Genomic DNA, 17,768 nt, shown 5'->3' on the forward strand with positions numbered 1-17,768 from the left:
GTTCAAGTCATCACCATTTTTGAAATCTTGTGGAGTAATTGTTTTTTGGGGGTTTTTGTGTCTCTTGACAGGAAACGGGGAAACGGAAATGCTCAGTGAAAAAAAAAAGTTAGTTCATGTATTTTATGAACATTAGACACTTGTACTTTATTGTTTATCAATTTTACTAAAATTGTCAAAGAAAACACTGAAACTTTCAAACAGCTTGATTTGTTTGAACCCTTCCGGTAAGAACCGGAAGTGACGGTTGACAAAATGAAAACGATTAAACACATTTTCTATCGAATGTCTATTATCTATATAAGTTTCGTGTAATGATCACTTGACTTTCTGAGATCTCGTGGGTTAAACATTTATCAAAAAAACGCTCACTGAGATATTTGAGATATCTCACCGGAAGTCGAGTTTTTTGTTTTGATTTAACACCGGATACATCACATATGTAAGGATTATTACTTATATTTCAATTTCATATGAAACAAATTTAATGCAAAAGAAAAACTAATTTTTGAAGTGCTTCCGGTGACGACCGGAAGTTATGACGGACAAAACAAAATGGTTGAAAGACATTTACAACTATAAGTCTATAATCCTTCAAAGTGTTAATGCTCAAGTCCTTATCAGTTTTGAGATCTGAATATCACAAGCTTTTTGTCGTGGGACATGAAACGGACGACAGGAAATGAACTTTGAAAAAATGAAAAATGAATCCTCTATATTATATATTTTTTTTCTATCACTCCTAAAAATCTCAAGAAAATCTATCGAGCCATCTCTGAAAAATCGTGTGTACAAAGAATGGAAACAAAATTCGTACCCAACTTTTGAGCCATAGTGAGCTCTTAAGAACGGCGCCAATGGCGTAAAACAAAAACAAAAGGCACAACTTCAGGCTATGGTCTACCAATCCTGAAAATTTCATATTCATATCTGATAGTTTTTGAGATGAAGCGTGCACAAAATGGGTCGAAAAAGTTACAAAATCAGCAATAATTCGGTACCGGAAGTGACGACGGCAAAAATATTAAAATCAAAATAAATTCAGATTACTTCCTATCATCTGTGAAAAAAATGTGTAAATCGGTTGGATAGTTTCCGAGAAATCGCGTGCACAAAATTTGTGGGGAAAAAAAAAATAAGTAGAAGAAACTGTACGAAAACTATAAGGTCTTCCGTAGGAAACGGAAGACCTTAATAATAAGAAACTGTACGAAAACTATAAGGTCTTCTGTTGGAAACGTAAGACCTTAATAAATGCATCAGTAACGGAGTAGGGTACAATGATCACATATTGCATAAAACATTGCAATAAAATCTCAGTAGATCCCCTCAGAAACTTGTTCTAACAAACAAAATATATAAATACAATATTTTTCTTGATTATCGGAAAACTTCTGTTGAGAGCATTTTAAAACCCCGTGTATATAGACATGTGTACACTAGAGAGCTGGTTTCCCTCTTTCAAAATAGGCTCCACCCTCACCTGAACTTACATGAGGTAAACCTTGGCCTTGAAATATTAAATTTTAGATATTCACAAAAGCTGAAATGTTATGATATATAATTTTTACAATCATTTTATGCAATCATTTTGACATATTGCTGATTCTTTAAAATTGTTAAGACTGGACGATTCTTGGGCCTCACAAGGGGTTAAGAGTTTATAGGTTAATATAGGTTTATATCCTGTATATAAACAATTGTTTAGGGTCTTTTGAGAACTGCAATGCTGAATGTGATATGACTCTAAAATCATTCTGTTAGAAAATGGACTAATGATAATAAACATAAGAATATGCAGGGGGAAAATGGATTTTTAAGGCATCGAGCTAATGCTTGCCACCCTTCTAGCAATCTTCTGGAGTGGCAATCGTCCATAATTCATGCTCTGCACTGCCTTTTAAATGCCCATAAAATATAAGTTCCTCAAAGTATATTAAACGTTATATTACAAGATTTTTATTCCATTTATTCAACTAAACTGTGTACAAAAAAAACCAACTTTGCCTCCTTGCTTATTGAAAACTCATTGCATAAGTATAAATTTGCTTAATCAAGAAATGGCAGATGAATACAATAAGGTGTAAAAAAAAAAAATCACTAAATAGTATTCTAGTTTATCGCTTACATAGGGAACGTGAGCTGGGTTTAGACCGTTGTGAGACAGGTTAGTTTTACCCTACTGATGACTGCAGTCGTTGCAACGGTAATCCTGCTCAGTACGAGAGAAACCGCAGGTTCAGACATTTGGTTTATGTGCTTGGCTGATAAGCCAATGGTGCGAAGCTAACATCTGAGGGATTATGACTGAACGCCTCTAAGTCAGAATCTCACCCAGATCTTAACAACAATAATTGAAGACCACGGTCGATAGAAATAAAATTTGTTATGTAAATTTATTTGTTATCGTGTATTGCTTTGTGAAGGTGATTTAAGTTTGTTCAAATGAAGGGCCACGCCTTTTTAGGTCACCTGAGTCACTCAGGTGACTGGGTCTCCAAAATAAATGTAAGCGATAAAGTGATTTTGTTTCAATAAATAAACATGATAATGCTGTTGGTTTGGTTGAGCATTTTAGATAGTACTTGTTCACCCCTGCGAATGTTATTGTCATTTAAATTTAGACCACATTGTTTTATTTGACCCTTTCAGTTTCGCAGTAAAAATCATGCCTCGTGTTTATAGTCTATTTCCTAGAATCTAGGCACTTGTAGTCAAATATTAAATCTAGACGTTTATTGATTTTAAACTTTATCTCCATTATTTGATGGATAAATTAAGTTCTAGAAATAAATGTGACAATAGAAAATATTTAAGTTTTTCCTGCTCCTGCAACAATTAACTGGCTTAGTAGCGATCCCCCTAAAGATTAATTTTAAATCCACGCCTGACCTAGTAATAGCATTCAAAGACTGTTTAAAGCAGAAAGAAAATAATTTATTTTTAGCTCACCGAGACGAAGTCAAGGGGAGCTTATGCTATACCCTCGGCGTTGGCGTCCAGACCTGGTTGAAGTTTTTGTTGCAGGTCCTGTATCTAAGCTATTACTTGTCCTATCTTCACCAAACTTGCATGGATGATGCATCTGGACCTACTTATGGACTTGAAAGACTTGGATGCTGAATCTGGGTCCTAAATTTCAGATGCTGGAGGAGGTTAAGGTTTTTGGAGCAGTTTAAAGTTTTTGTTGCAGGTGCCCTTTGATAGCAATATCTAAGTTACTGCTGGTCCGTACTACACCAAACTTGCATGGATGGTGTGTCATATGATACTGATGCACCAGACAGGCTTGAGTGCTGAATCTGAGCTAGAGGTTTCGGATGCTGGAGGAGGTTAAGGTTTTTAGAGCTGGTTAAAGTTTTTTGAGCAGGTGCCCTCTGATGATTATATCTTCAGTACTACTGGTCTTAACTTCACCAAACTTGTATGGATGGTATGTCTTATGATACTGATGCACCTGACAGGCTTGAATGCTGAATCTGAGCCATAGGTTTCGGATGCTGGATGAAGTTTAGTTTTTTGGAACAGGTCACATGTTTTATTGATGATAGCTTGCATAGTTGATTTAGCTATATTATAAATGAAACACAGAGGTTGCTTCAGATGCAGAGCCTGATCTCCATTATCAAGGATGCTAAAGGAATCTCACTCAAACCTGATTGATAGATAGGTGTGGTTTTTGTTAAATGATATAACATGATTCCTATGATATAGTATTGTATGATATGAAACTCTACTGTATAATATGATACAATATAATATTAATAGAATCATTCATTATTACGAGTGTGGGAATTTCACTATCCCTTACGAGTATATAATGAATGATTATTTTTCTCGCATTATATTAGCTTAAAAATGATGTTTGACAACTTTCTGTTATGACGTTCAAAAGATTACTTTCGGTTTATCCCTCTGCGTGCTTCAAATAGTGCAAGTTAAATGAAAGCATACGACATTTTTTTCAATTAAAATATGAAAAATAGTTATTAATTAAGCAACACAATTACTTAATGGATAATCTCAATGCACTATTTTGCATTTACCTACAGCAGACAACGTTTGTTTAGTAATACGTTTTAAAACGGCGTAGTAATACACAGTGTAAGACAGAAAAATCTCACACTGCTGTCTCACACCGGTCAAACCGATCTCACACCAGTGATAGTGCGAGAAAATATGTTATATTGTAAAAAGTTATATGATACGATATGATATTGTATCAATTTTTTTGATATTTTATGATATGATATTGTATCATGAATGTATAGTATTGTATATAATGATTCAATGTTGTATTATATTATATTGTATAATTAATTTAATATTTTATTACATGATACTGTTACATATGATATTGCATAATATAATATTGTATCCTATGATACAATATTGTATATTCTGTAATATTGAATAATAAGATATTGTATGATATGATATTGGTTTCTGTAATATAGAATTATTATAATATCACATGAAATTGTATTATATGATATTGTGATATAATATAATATCGTATCGTGCGATAATGTATAAAATGATATTGGTTTATATGATATATTTATTATAATATCACCTGAAAATTTATTATATGACATTGTTATATATATATAATTGTATCATATGATACAATATTTAGTTATAATAATATTATATAAGTTTTACTTTATCACATGACATTATATCATTTGATATGATACAATGTTGTATCCAATTATATTGTATTATATGATACAATTTTATATTATGTATCAAATATGATACAGTAGCATACAATACAATATCATACTTAGTCTATATTATACAATACACTATCATACTATATTATACAATACAATATCATACGGTTCAATGTTATGATGTTTTATGTAATATGATATTGTATCACATGATACTATATTGTATTATATATTATGATATTGTATTATGTGATCAAATACAATAAAGGTTAACACAATACCAAGTCATATCATTACAATATGTTTCAATATCATTTTCTCATTGTTATTACGATATTTTATTCTATTATATATATTTTAAGTATGATAGAATGCAATATTTGATTTTATATTATTGTATTGATTAACATATGAACATATGATTATCATACAATTTTTTTAAATGATATATGATATTGTGTCAAAACAGAATCCATTAATATGCAAGATCATAAAGTATGATTTTCATATTAAATGATGAAGGTGGTCTCATAAAGGTGATGTCTCATAAGGGTGATGCATCGTCTCGGTGAGCTTTGTAATCTGTGATTACCTATGTTTGAACTTTGAAATTTCTACGATTTTTGTAACCATGATGAGTTATTGTATTATAAACGCATCAGTACCTACTTTACAAGGAAATATACTGATTTTTATTTCTAAAGCAGCACAGAACATTATTAATTTACTTTTTTATTCTGATTTTATTTGATATACGACTATAAGTACAGAAATTCACATTATTGATATCATTTTATACAAAATGAAATGTCAGCTCGATGCCTTTGTGGCCGTTCCAGCCTTTGATTATTTATACAGAATCTACATGTATTACACTATATTGTCCAGATAGTTTGTATAATGACTCCATTAAGCTGATTTTATCATACCTTTTGTTCCTCAGGTGAGCGATATGGCCCATAGGCCTCTTGTTTTCTCATCTAATTGGCCATCAAAAGTTATGGTACCAAATGACCCTTTGCTTTATAACTCCCGGAACTTATAGAGTTATTGCATATGTGTATGAAAAAATTGTTTATGCCACTCCTCTAAAACAAAAGAGATGGGACTTGGAACTTTAACTAATGTATGTAGCTCACATAGAGGATCTTCCAGTTTATTCATACCAAAAAGCCCCTTCGCCTTCTAGCAGTTAATGCCCCTGAAAGATACTTACGTTCTTGAAAAACAACTTTTTAACGATATGTCGCATAGACATTGGACCAATTAGGATTAAAGCATGTACCTTGGCCAATCAAAATGACTTAAAGATCAAAGGTCAAGGTTATTTGACAGTCTTTGTATTAATGAATTTAATATCTCGTATGTTAAAGGTGATATATAGAAAAAAATTTCTGGATGAAGTCCTTTCTCAAGACATTTTAAAATATTGCAATTCAGCCCCCCCCCCCCCCCCCCCCCAACCACCTAGATAAAGTTGTAGAGTTTATTGCCACTTTTATACAAAATGCTTGTTATGGCTCCTCTTTATAATAACTGTTAGAGATAGAGACTTGAAGCCTTTCTCAAAAGGATCTTTCAATCTATTCATCCCAAAACGATTCAATGTCACCTTTAAGCAGTTATTTTTTCTGAAAGTCAAACTAGCAACTTTAAACCTTACATTATAGGGCCGTCAGACCACTTCAAATTGAAAGGTTGACCTTGACCAGTCAAAATGACTTAAAGATGAAAGGTCAAGCTCAAACAAAAAATTGGCATACTTCATCTATTGACACTTTTTTATGAAGTACCGCAGGGAAACATTTTATTAATTCTATGGAAACAAAAATATTTCAAACTTTAAAAAATGAGGTGGAAAGACCTTTAATTGTTAAAAAAATTATGTGAAAAAAATTAGTTTACAAGTCTTAAACTTAATATCATTTGTATTTATTTCTCCAGGTTACAATTTCATCATTCAAAGCAGACAATTCATACTACAAAAACCTACAAAATGGATTTCTAATGAAAAAAGGAGCAACAATAACATTCAGCAAAGAATGCAACATACTTCGAAAGGAAGGGAGAATTGAGTGTATTCAAACATTTCTTCATTTAAAGAAACTATTGGAGTTTTTAAGTAAAAAATCTTTTCCATGATTTATTTTCTAAGCTTTATATGTTTCACTTGAGTATTATTGACGTGGTGTTTGTTAACTTTTACTTTTCAAGCGAAGCATTTCTTGAATTACCTTGATTATAGAATCAAGTGAGCCATAACTCTGTTGTTGTCATTGTATATATTATTCTTTATCAGAAATGATATTTGTGTGCAGTTTTTACAGAAATGGCTCAGCCTGTAACTATTTTCTTTAAATTATCTACTGTATAACTATTAAAGTGGTCACATGATGTTTATTAATGTTTAGCTCACCTGAGCCTAAGGCAAATATGGCCAGAAAAGATTGAACTTCTGTGGGGTATCCTGAGGTATTGTGGATTCAAGATAGTTCAAATCATGTGAGGATGGGGCTAAAAATGGGGGATTAACTTTTACAAAAAAATTATATAGAAAAAATCTATAAAATCTTCTCAAAAATTTTTAGGGCAGAAAAGCTGGAACTTGTGTGGAAGCATCCTTAATTAATGTAGATTCAAGTCTGTTCAAATTATTGTCCCTGGGATAGGGTGAGGCCACAATTGGGGATGAATTTTTACATAGGATTATATAGAGAAAATCTTTTTTAAAAATTCTTCTTATAAACTATTGGGCCAGTCAGATTATTATTCAAATAAAATCTTCATGAACATTCATAAATATTCAAACACCTATATTAATGTGGCATCTTTAATTTTATAAAAGAAATATGTGATATATTATAAATTAATTATGTACTAAATTCAAAGAAACATGTAAATTCATTGACAAACAGTCTCAGACATCATGATCAAATGGTCATTACTAGATCCTAAATTCGATGCTTCATTTCTTAATTATAAAATTTATCTCCAAAAAATGACATAATTTATCAATGAATATTCAGTCTTAGCAGATGATACATTATGCTTGTTTTGTGATAAATAAAATCTTGTAAACTAGTGGTTTTATTAACCAAACTAAAAAAGTGAAATATTTTAAAATTGGCATAATAGTTTCTTGGGGAAAAAGTTATAAAGACTCAAAGGACTAAGTGCGGTTTTATGCATTTTTTGCCCCCAAAATCAAAGTTTATGAAAGAGCTTTTAAAATAAGGTGAAAGATAGTTAAAATCATGTTGGAAATAAATGTGTAAAAGGTTATCACCACAGTGACGTCATAATGTAGAAATGAGGTCATGAAGATTGCATTATTTTGATAAATTGATGATTTGTGGCAAAATATGGGTGTTTTCCGATGGTTTTTCGACTAGGAAACATCGAGCGCAGGCTTGCTCAAGTACCATTTTTTAGTATAATGTGTATAAACTATCTGAAGAAAACATATGTTAAAATCGCACTTGAGCAGACCTGCGCTCTATACTTCCGAATGCAAAATATAGAGCAAAAATGAGAATATTTTCATTTGTGTGCATATTTGCGGGAATTGGGTCATTTAGGTGACGTCATAGATAAACAGCGAATGAGCAATGATGACTAAAATCAACATCAAAGTTAAAGGAATCCTCTATACAATGATTTGTGAAGATTTTATTTTTATACGATACAATTTAAAAATTAGTTGAAATCAGGGGCAGATATTTGACCATACCGCACATAGTCCTTTGTGTGGAAGCATCCTAATGTAGTGCTGATTGAATTTTGTTCCATTCATGATATCTGGTGTTTGGTGGGGCCACAAGGGGAGGGGGGGGACTCAAATTTTTACATGTGAAGATATAGAGAAATCTTTAAAAATCTTTTGGAAAAGCATTTAGCCTAACATGCTGAAATTGTTGTGAAAGCAGAGTTTGTGCAGATTAAAGCTTGATCAAACTATGACTCCCAGGTCTTTTCGATGGCTGTTAGTGAAACCCCAGTGGTTTTGATAGTAGTTGTTTACATACAAAGATCTACTTTTTATAGGAGGAATAATGATGAAAATATATTTATTACAAACAATGTAATATGTAATTAAATGAATTTTCTAAAGGTAAAGTTCACCTCTTTTTTGTTTCCTTATACTGAATCAGAGGACACCTTCCTCAATATGCATGCTTGAAATGTAAATATCAGTAGTGCTTACTGCATGTACATATAGTAAATGTAATCCTGCTGTTGATATGTATTTTACATTGTTGTGGAAGGGTCATGTGAAAATGATTAAAGCTGTCAATGTGACATATCTTTTCGTTTGAACAAATCCTAATAATTCTGAATAAATAAGTTATTTGTACAAACAAATAGCAAATTGTCCCATCAAATCCTTACTTGTCAGAACAAACAACGTATTCGTCAAACCAAAATGATTATATGTCTGATGCATTTTTTAAGCAATGCACACATTTTATATGATTTTTAAAATGTGTTTTTCATGTATCTTTACAAATGTGTATTTATAAAATTGTATTTTGAATTTGCAGTTAATACATATTTGGTATAATCAGGTTAAATTTTACCAACTAAAAATATTTGTACCATAAACAATGTTTAAGAACTTGTTGTTTCTCAGATCATATTATTTATTATCTTATATTTACTGAGCTTTCCAAACCAGTTTTGGAGACTTTAAATATACACTGCTCAAACGGACTGGGGGGTATATTGTTTTACCATTGTGTGCCTGTCTGTCCATTGGTAGTAAATATTCATCGCATATGCTTGAAATGTAAACACTTTCTTTGTGAAAGCATGCCATGTGGTGGGATTTAATTTTGCACCAACTGGATGTCAATTTCCTGTTAAAGGTCAACTTACCTTATTTTGTATATCCACATCAGAGCAGGGGTATCACTAGGTAGCATTGGCTCACTGACATTTTGTTATTACTGTTATTAATGCAATTGTATGCTTTTTTAAGGGAAATGAACTCCATATTATAGCTGGTCCAGCTTATGCCATTTTATGTTTAGGAAGACAAGTTTAGGAACTCATGTTTGTGACCTGAAAGCTATACTAATTTTTCATGCAATTAAGTTGCTAAAATGAGTGAAATTTTACAAAATTTGGTCTTGGTTGAAATCAGAGACATCTCTACATTTTTCTGAGTATATTTAAAATGGATAATTTACTGCTCAGAAAGAAGGATAAATCTAATGACATCTTTGATTGAAATTCCTACTATTTTAAATCTTTATGTATAAATTGTTTCAAGCTTGGATTTTTTAAAGTCTTTAAATGTCTGCACAATTCAGATCATGCTTGGAATACACAACAGCGTTTCTTCCTTGATTTGCTCTCTGAATCACATACTTTGTCATTCTTTGGGTATTTTTCAGCATCTAAATCTTGTAATGTATATTCTATGAGATTTTATTCAAATGATGATTCTACTCAGATTATGGATCATACTACACAGAGATCAATGTTTGATAACAAAAAAAATATTTTTAATTTTTAGAAGGAAAAGCTACATATCATTGAATCATTGCTCATTGTTATATATTGTATATATCATTAAATTTGTTGATATTTGTATAAAAAATTAATTCATGAATGTAATAAATGTAAATCTAATAAAATTATCAGAAACATATGACTTTTTTAGCTCACCTGTTCAAGCACTTCTAGGGGATTTCAAGGGGATTCAAAGTTGTGAAAATTAAGGATCATGCCCTTTGTCAAGGGGAGATAATCAGGGGTAATCATGACCCACGGGGGTAGGGTGGGGCCACAATGGGGGGAGGTCAAATTTTCACATAGGAATATATATTGAACAAATCTTTTAAAATCTTCTTTTCAGAAACTAATAAGCAAGGAAAGCTGGTTAAGAGTTTGATAAAGGTTTATATCCCATATATATTGACAATTGTTTAGGATCTTTTTGAGAACTACAATACTCAACATGTGATATGAATATAAAATCACCCTGTTAGAAAGGACTGATGATTATAAGCATAACAATATCCAGGGGGAAAATAAATTTTATTTTTACAGGATCTACATGTTTTATTGTACATTGTCCAGATAGTTTGTACTAAGCTGATTTTATCATGCCTATTGTTCCTCAGGTGAGCGATGTGGCCCATGGGCCTATTGTTTAGGTCACTCTGGTGACCTTTACAATTGATCTCTGTCCATTGTCATGTTGTACATAGTGCGTTAAAGCTGACATGAATTCATAAAAGCATTTGGTCGCCATATTAGTTTCGATCGCTCCTCTTCGGCCACTGGGGAATATATACCGGTTGAGAAAGTTACGGTCGGTTGCTTTCCGATCGAGGCATTCACGTTGCACGGACTTCTAAATGCATGAACTACACATTGAAGTAAAATGTAGTAATAAAGAATAAAGAAAACAACAATCAATGAAATACAAATATATTTATTCTTTGAAAGGATGTCCAAGGTATCCGTATTATTTTTGCACAGACAGTGCTGCCTTACTTCGCATGCACATCGAACACGTGTGTCGTTCATAAAGAGTGCATAACGTCTGCATCTTCTTGAAAACCCCGGCGACACTACATCCAACACAGTAAATAAATCCAAGAAAGTAACAACGTTTCCATCCGTTCCTACAAAAACTCATCGTTTATAAAATCCATGCGATAATTGACATTGCTCGATCTGCAACAGTGTGTGGTTTGCGCATGTGCGATGTTATAACATACACAGGGAAACGGTCTACAATTATCGAGGAATTTTTGAAGTATCTGCGCCTGGATTTTCAGTCTGTCTTGTTTCGTCGTTTATTGATTATATCTAGCCAGTGAAGTGGTTGTCATATTATTTTTGTTCAAAACGCGTTTTTACAAGTCTTTTCGTCCAAGGTAACGTGTTCGGGTGTATGCAATTCCTGAATGCGTTGAAGCAAGACGAGGGCTCTCGGCCTTATATAGGGGGTGTGTAGCGATGAGCAGAACAATAGAAATCGACAACTAATATGGCCGTAGTCGGAGATAGAGGGAAATAATGCGTATTAATGAATTCATGTCAGCTTTAACAATTTTACATTTTAAATTTCTCATGAAAAGAACAAGGCCAATTATTATCAGTTTTGGTGTGAATCGTCAGGAATCTAAATTGAAATTCATGGCTCTACCACCCTCGGGGCGTCAACAGCTGGGCCTCATTGATGGAAAAAGAAAATGTTTTTCATAAAGTTAAAATTTCAAAATCTTCATTTTTACTCCCATACACATCTGTAAAAAAAAAAAAACTAATTGCATGGTTATGATTTCCTTGAAGTCCTCTACCGAAAGTGTGAAATTCAATGCTCCTGGGTTAGAGGTTAATACCCCAGGGTACAGCTAATGGCCATAGAGTAAAGTATTAGTATGTCGGTAGCTTTCACTTTGACGCTGTTCGGTTTTTAATGGTAGCGTTGGCGATTTGGCTGCTCTCAGCAAAGCCTGGCTAAAAATCACGACAAATTTTAATAATTGTTGCAATCAAACAGTTTATAATGTTTACATTAGATTCGTGACACTTTTTAACGCAAATAGCGACACATGATACTGTATGTTCATTAATGATTAAAACATAACTTGTCCTTAATTAAAATAATTATGATAGTTTTAACAGTGATACAATGTATTGCAGAAGTAGAGTTGTTGCAATAGGTACATTTAGAAATATATCTTACATTGTTTAAGATGTATTATATATCATTAACTGATATATACAAGAACGCGAATCAAGCATCGCAAGAACAACAACAATGAGAGGCCATGAAATCAAATTCTATGACATTTATAGGTGAATGTTGAAATCATCATAATATCATAAAAATGAAGAAACTTTATTCGTTGGGTTTTTTTAAGGGGTGTGCCAAAAAAAGCATAGCAATCGCAAAAAAAAGTTTGGTATGCATCAGCACCGAAGGTCTGATTCCAACTGACTATATTTTACAATTCAGATTTATATATAATGAACAACGGAATACCACAATGAAAGATTAACAAAATAAGTACTGATGTGATTAAATCAATTATCAAACAGCTATTGATCGAGTAAAGCATACCATTTTAGCAGCATGTTCATAAAAGGATTAATAATATGCATGACATAATCGCATGCAAAATAAAAATATAGGTAGTTAATATTTCATCTTTAATACAGTTAGAAGAATTATTAAAAATGTCGGCAGCCTATTACTATTATTATTGGGCATTTTAAAGTATGAAAATTTACCGTCTTAGCTGCGTCTATGCTAATTCTTGAATGTTTTCTCTTTAGACGCCGCTAGGACGGACAAGTTTCACGATGGCGAACAGACAACAAACAACATACAGTCGTTCAGGGAACAAACAAATATTAAATGCAAAAAACATGACACTACAAATAAACCTATTTCAATATTAATTCAGTATTAAAAATTATAGAAAATGAATCGGCGACCTAATACAATTATTATCATGCATTTTAAAAGATAAACAATTATCGTCTTAACGGCGTCTAAAGTATGTAAGATACCCGTATAGGCTCCAGATCTTTGGTTTAACGTTTTTTCGAATAAACACAGTTAACTCTATTTTTTGTAATAGTTTCCAAAGGGACAATTTTGGAACTGATGTGTTATGTCCGGACACTGATTACACTGTAACAAGCTCTTTAGTTTAACAGAATAGCCAAGTAGTAACTTACACGATCACGGCGCCCATTCCGATATTACAAGATTCATTTTTTACTGATACTCAGAGCAAATCTATTCTTATTGGAGTTTTGTATTTTGGTAATCACCTTTATTAGTTTTGTCCTTTGAATGAATATACTCCACACGATAATGTCATAAGTTTTGCATAAACACCAACGACGTGGGATACTTGTTTCCAAGAATCAGATCATGTATGTGTGACATAATCGCATGCGAAGACAATTTTTGGGCAGTTAATGTTCTATTTTGAATACAGTATTAAGAATCATAAAAATGTCGACAGCCTAGTATAGTTATTATTGGCCATTTTAAAGTATGAAAATTTACCGTCTTAGCGGCCTCTAAAGTATGAAAACTAGCAGTATTAGCGCCGGTTTTTGGCTGAGCGTTTATTGTTAAGAAACCAGTTGATAATTTTAATTAACTATTTTTATGTAAGGGTTTCCAAGTGATCAAGTTTTGAATTGATATGTAATATACGGACACTAGTAGATCTGTAACAAGCTCTTTGAATAAAGAAATGAGTTATGTGAATCTGTACATGTACTCAACGCCTGTTACGCAATATCCAATTTCAAGGTTACTCATATACTTGAATCAAATGAAGTCCCATGGGAATTTTACATTTTTTTCACACATTTATCAAACTCTGACTCTGACGATTCGGAAATTATTTTTATTTCCAGGAATCGGATGATATATACGTTATATAATTGCATGGATATTAACATTTTAGGCAGAAATCATTTCATCTGTAGTACAGTTAAAAGAATTATTAAAAATGTCAACAGCCTATTACTATTATTATTGGGCATTTTAAAGTATGAAAATTTACCGTCTTAGCGGCGTCTATAGTATGAAAAGTCCCAGTATTAGCGCCGATGGTCGGTCCAACGTTTATTGTTAAAAGCCAGTTGATGATTCAAATAGATTAACTTTTTTAATGTAAGAGTTTCCAAATGATCAAGTTTCGAATTGATAGGTAATGTCCGCATACTAATATTACCGTAAACATCTCTATTATTAAACAAACATATTATGCGAATACGTACATATACAAGGCGGATATTCCGACATCGGATATTTCCTGGCTACTCCGCTACACATTCTGGAATGTTTTCTCCTTAGACGCGGTTAGGACGGACAGGTTTCACGATTGCGAACAGACAACAAACAACATGACAATCGGCGAAATAAACATGGATGTTGCATGTAGATTTCAACAAATTGACACTTATTCTTGATGAAAATTGTGTAAGCAATTTGGTGTGTCATGGCATCGTGACGTGTTTGTTGTGACTAAAAATCTAGTATTTGCCTTGTACATGTTTGAACATTCAGAATTCCATAAACATGGTCAGTAGAGGGTTAGGATGTATACAGTCGTTCAGGGAACAAACAAATATTTAATGCAAAAAACATGACACTACAAATGAACCTATTTCAATATTTATTCAGTATAAAGAATTATAGAAAAAGAATCGGCGACCTAATACAATTATTATAATGCATTTTAAAAGATGAACAATTATCGTCTTAACGGCGTCTAAAGTATGTAAGATACCCGTACAGGCTCCAGATCTTTGGTTTAACGTTTATTCGAATAAACACAGTTAACTCTATTTTTTGTAATAGTTTCCAAAGGGTCAATTTTGGAACTGATGTGTTATGTCCGGACACTGATTACACTGTAACAAGCTCTTTAGTTTAACAGAATAGCCAAGTAGTAACGTACACGATCACGGCGCCCATTCCGATATTACAGGATTCATTTTTCCTGATACTCAAAGCAAATCCATTTTTTATGGAGTTTTGTATTTTGGTAATCACCTTTATCAGTTTTGTCCTTTGAATGAATATACTCCACACGATAATGTCATAAGTTTTGCATAAACACCAACGACGTGGGATACTTGTTTCCAGGAATCAGATCATGTATGTGTGACATAATCGCATGCGAAGACAATATTTGGGCAGTTTATGTTCTATTTTGAATACAGTATTAAGAATCATAAAAATGTCGACAGCCTAGTATAATTATTATTGACCATTTCAAAGTATGAAAATTTACCGTCTTAGCGGCCTCTAAAGTATGAAAACTCCCAGTATTAGCGCCGGTTTTTGACTGAGCGTTTATTGTTAAGAAACCAGTTGATAATTTTAATTAACTATTTTTATGTAAGGGTTTCCAAGTGATCAAGTTTTGAATTGATATGTAATATACGGACACTAGTAGATCTGTAACAAGCTCTTTGAATGAAGAAATGAGTTATGTGAATCTGTACATGTACTCAACGCCTGTTACGCAATATCCAATTTCAAGGTTACTCATATACTTGAATCAAATGAAGTCCCATGGGAATTTTACATATTTTTTACAAATATATCAAACTCTGACTCTGACGATTCGGAAATTATTTTTATTTCCAGGAATCGGATGATATATACGTTATATAATTGCATGGATATTAACATTTTAGGCAGAAATCATTTCATCTGTAGTACAGTTAAAAGAATTATTAAAAATGTCAACAGCCTATTACTATTATTATTGGGCATTTTAAAGTATGAAAATTTACCGTCTTAGCGGCGTCTATAGTATGAAAAGTCCCAGTATTAGCGCCGATGGTCGGTCCAACGTTTATTGTTAAAAGCCAGTTGATGATTCAAATAGATTAACTTTTTTAATGTAAGAGTTTCCAAATGATCAAGTTTCGAATTGATAGGTAATGTCCGCACACTAATATTACCGTAAACATCTCTATTATTAAACAAACATATTATGCGAATACGTACATATACAAGGCGGATATTCCGACATCGGATATTTCCTGGCTACTCCGCTACACATTCTGGAATGTTTTCTCTTTAGACGCGGTTAGGACGGACAGGTTTCACGATTGCTAACAAGACAACAAACAACATGACAATCGGCGAAATAGACATGGATGTTGCATGTAGATTTCAACAAATTGACACTTATTCTTGATGAAAATTGTGTAAGCAATTTGGTGTGTCATGGCATCGTGACGTGTTTGTTGTGACTAAAAATCTAGTATTTGCCTTGTACATGTTTGAACATTCAGAATTCCATAAACATGGTCAGTAGAGGGTTAGGATGTATACAGTCGTTCAGGGAACAAACAAATATTTAATGCAAAAAACATGACACTACAAATGAACCTATTTCAATATTTATTCAGTATAAAGAATTATAGAAAAAGAATCGGCGACCTAATACAATTATTATAATGCATTTTAAAAGATGAACAATTATCGTCTTAACGGCGTCTAAAGTATGTAAGATACCCGTATAGGCTCCAGATCTTTGGTTTAACGTTTATTCGAATAAACACAGTTAACTCTATTTTTTGTAATAGTTTCCAAAGGGTCAATTTTGGAACTGATGTGTTATGTCCGGACACTGATTACACTGTAACAAGCTCTTTAGTTTAACAGAATAGCCAAGTAGTAACGTACACGATCACGGCGCCCATTCCGATATTACAAGATTCATTTTTCCTGATACTCAAAGCAAATCCATTTTTTATGGAGTTTTGTATTTTGGTAATCACCTTTATCAGTTTTGTCCTTTGAATGAATATACTCCACACAATAATGTCATAAGTTTTGCATAAACACCAACGACTTGGGATACTTGTTTCCAGGAATCAGATCATGTATGTGTGACATAATCGCATGCGAAGACAATATTTGGGCAGTTAATGTTCTATTTTGAATACAGTATTAAGAATCATAAAAATGTCGACAGCCTAGTATAGTTATTATTGGCCATTTTAAAGTATGAAAATTTACCGTCTTAGCGGCCTCTAAAGTATGAAAACTAGCAGTATTAGCGCCGGTTTTTGGCTGAGCGTTTATTGTTAAGAAACCAGTTGATAATTTTAATTAACTATTTTTATGTAAGGGTTTCCAAGTGATCAAGTTTTGAATTGATATGTAATATACGGACACTAGTAGATCTGTAACAAGCTCTTTGAATGAAGAAATGAGTTATGTGAATCTGTACATGTACTCAACGCCTGTTACGCAATATCCAATTTCAAGGTTACTCATATACTTGAATCAAATGAAGTCCCATGGGAATTTTACATATTTTTCACAAATATATCAAACTCTGACTCTGACGATTCGGAATTTATTTTTATTTCCAGGAATCGGATGATATATGCGTTACATAATTGCATGGATATTAACATTTTAGGCAGATTACATTTCATCTGTAGTACAGTTAAAAGAATTATTAAAAATGTCAACAGCCTATTACTATTATTATTGGGCATTTTAAAGTATGAAAATGTACCGTCTTAGCGGCGTCTATAGTATGAAAAGTCCCAGGATTAGCGCCGATG

The 17,768-nt window shown here is 32.5% G+C and overlaps 3 protein-coding genes across 6 annotated transcripts in view; 2 read left to right on the forward strand and 1 right to left on the reverse strand.

Moving 5' to 3' along the window:
• Positions 1-17,768, reverse strand: part of LOC136276615 (plasminogen-like) — a 323,562-nt gene that overhangs the window by 191,880 nt on the left and 113,914 nt on the right. The gene's annotated exons all lie outside the window — the stretch shown is intronic.
• LOC136269712 (serine/threonine-protein phosphatase 6 regulatory ankyrin repeat subunit B-like) overlaps positions 1-17,768 on the forward strand; it is a 267,148-nt gene that overhangs the window by 183,781 nt on the left and 65,599 nt on the right. The window lies entirely within an intron of this gene.
• The window catches only part of LOC136276030 (uncharacterized), a 55,905-nt gene that overhangs the window by 37,780 nt on the left and 357 nt on the right, over positions 1-17,768 (forward strand). The window contains exon 5 of one of the 3 annotated variants that reach the window (XM_066086713.1): positions 14,524-14,626. The exons of 1 other annotated variant lie outside the window; for it this stretch is intronic. In XM_066086713.1, the coding sequence (XP_065942785.1) occupies positions 14,524-14,577 (54 nt within the window). In that variant the 3' untranslated portion in view covers positions 14,578-14,626. Of the gene's footprint in view, positions 1-6,623; positions 10,333-14,523; positions 14,627-17,768 lie in introns of those variants that run through there. One more of the 3 variants, XM_066086711.1, reaches the window with a different exon arrangement.

The sequence above is a fragment of the Magallana gigas genome, chromosome 6 (genome assembly GCF_963853765.1).
Source record: "Magallana gigas chromosome 6, xbMagGiga1.1, whole genome shotgun sequence".
Classification (NCBI taxonomy): Eukaryota; Metazoa; Mollusca; class Bivalvia; order Ostreida; family Ostreidae; genus Magallana; species Magallana gigas.